The sequence below is a fragment of the Fonticula alba genome (assembly GCF_000388065.1).
Source record: "Fonticula alba strain ATCC 38817 unplaced genomic scaffold supercont2.3, whole genome shotgun sequence".
Taxonomy (NCBI): domain Eukaryota; order Rotosphaerida; family Fonticulaceae; genus Fonticula; species Fonticula alba.
In genome coordinates, this window is record NW_009242973.1 from 1,803,343 (window position 1) to 1,805,525 (window position 2,183).

At 67.4% G+C, this 2,183-nt stretch overlaps 1 protein-coding gene across 1 annotated transcript in view; it reads left to right on the forward strand.

Annotated features, from left to right (window-relative positions):
* The first annotated feature begins 270 nt into the window (after nt 1-270).
* H696_02169 (hypothetical protein) overlaps nt 271-2,183 on the forward strand; it is a 3,103-nt gene continuing 1,190 nt past the window's right edge. The window contains exons 1-5 of the mRNA XM_009496066.1: nt 271-663; nt 782-857; nt 948-1,296; nt 1,528-1,681; nt 1,824-2,044. Coding sequence (XP_009494341.1) covers nt 397-663; nt 782-857; nt 948-1,296; nt 1,528-1,681; nt 1,824-2,044 — 1,067 coding nt within the window. The 5' untranslated portion in view covers nt 271-396. The remainder of the gene's footprint in view (nt 664-781; nt 858-947; nt 1,297-1,527; nt 1,682-1,823; nt 2,045-2,183) is intronic.

Here is a 2,183-nt window from a genome sequence, read left to right on the forward strand (position 1 = left end):
AGGCTGCGCGCGAAATAACAACAGCGGACCGCGTACCAAGGGGGGGTTGGGGCGGAAGCTCCCCCGGCAAACACAGAGGAGCGCCGCATCGCGCGGTGTGATCCTTGCCTTCTCGTGTACTCTAGGATGCACACGTGATAGACACACTACCGCCGTTAGCCCTGGCCGTGGGTCGGCACCTGCGAGGTTTAAAGCGCCGCCGGCAGGGAGGGCGCAGGAGCCTCCCGCCGGACGCGTCACCACCAGTCTCCCCCTCCCCTCTCGCCCCCCCCCCCCCCTGTGGCTGTCTTTTTTTCTCGCCCTTCGCTCATTCCTATCCCGCGCGCTCTCTCTTCTCCGCCTCCCCCCTCCCCCCCTCCTGTCTTTCTCCTCCCGCCAAATATCCCCCTCCCCGTGATGTCCTCGAGCTCATCCATATTCGCCGCGCGCAAGCGGCGTCTGGACGAGATCGATGCCCTTGTGAGTGACACATTCAAGGCGCCGGCTCCCGCGCCGGCAGCGCCCGCTGATGCGGCCGACGCTGCCGAAGAGAAGCCGCTGTTCGTCCCACGCCGGCAGCGAGACCCCCTGCATCGTGGTGTGCTGGCCGGGTCTTCGCTCGGGGCTCTGGCCCGGGCCGAGGCCGATGCCGCCCCCCGGCAATCGGTCTTCAACCGTGAAGTTGTACGTCGGCGGCGGCCCCTCCGCCTCGTCCTCCATCAGCCTGCCTCAGGCCGCCCCCCGCCTCCCCCCCCCCCCGACGCGCACCCATCCCCACCGACACTGACATATCGCCCCTCAGGAGGAGGAGAAGCCGGTCAGCACCCGGCGCGCGGACATCTTCGTGGAGCTGCTCGCCAAGCAGAAGGAGGAAGAGCGTGCGTCTGGCCCCGCTCGCCCCGCCCGCCCCGCCCCACGCCCCCTCTCTCTCCCCCCCCCCCCCCCCTGTCACTGACTTCTGCTGGCAGTCAACCCGATCACCGAGGAGGAGCGCCGCCGTCTGGAGGACGAGGCATTGCTGAAGCAGATCGAGGCGCGCAAGCCCCTGCAAGCGGGCCGCGAGTTCGCCGATGGCATTGTCTATACCGAGCCCCTGCGCGTGACGGCCTGGCAGCCGCCGCGCTTCCTGCGCGAGCTGAGCATGGAAGACCGGAGGAAGATCTGGCGGTCATACCACGCGCAGGTCCGTGGCGACGATGTCCCGGCTCCGGCTCGCCGCTATGAGTACCTGAAATTCCCGACCCCCATCATGGATGTCCTGCGCAAGCGCGGCATCAAGGCCCCGCTGACCATCCAGGCCATTGCCCTGCCGATTGTGTGCGTGCCATCTCGGCCACCGCTACCGGTGCACACCGCCCACCCCCTGCCAAGCTGACCTGTGTGTGTATGTGTGTCGCCTCCTCTCCCCCCCCCTCTGCCTCCCTTTCTTGGCCCCGCGGCCCCTTGGCTCATCCTCGTTCCTCCGACGCCTCTGCCTGCCTGCCTGCCGGCTCCGATCATGCGCCCTGCGTGTGCTTGTGAATGCGAACATGCATCCATGCCCCGCAGCATGTCCGGCCGCGACATGATCGGCATCGCGGCCACTGGCCAGGGTAAGACGCTGGCCTTCGCTTTGCCGATGGTGGCCCTGGCCATGGAGGCGGAGATCCGGCTGCCCTTCGTTCGAGGCGAGGGCCCCCATGCCCTGTGTATTGTGCCATCGGTGCGTGGCATGCCGCGCGCGCCCCCTCTGTGCACCTCCCCCTCCCTCGCTGCTGCTCCTGCGCTCGCTCCCGTCTCCTTTGCTCGCCATGTCCACATCCTCACGCCCGCCCGTCCCCCCCTGCTCCCCTCTTGCCCCGCAGAAAGAACTGGCGACTCAGATCTATGACAATTGCGAGGAGTTCTGCAAGGCCCTCGTGGCCTCAGGCCGCTACCCGCAGCTCCGGTCACTCCTGTGCATTGGTGGCATCAACATGAATGAGCAGATGGACGCCCTCAATCGCGGAGTGCACATTGTCGTCGCCACGCCCGGGCGTCTGAAGGACATGCTTCACCGTCGGCGCTTGAATCTGGACAGCTGCCGGTACGTTCCCGCCCCCTTTTAAGGCTGGTGCTGCATCCTGTCTCCCCCCCCCCCTCCCCCCGATTCGTTCCCCGCCCGCTGCTGTGAACCACATTCATCCACGCTCTTCTGACCGACTACGCCTCCCGACCTCCCGCCC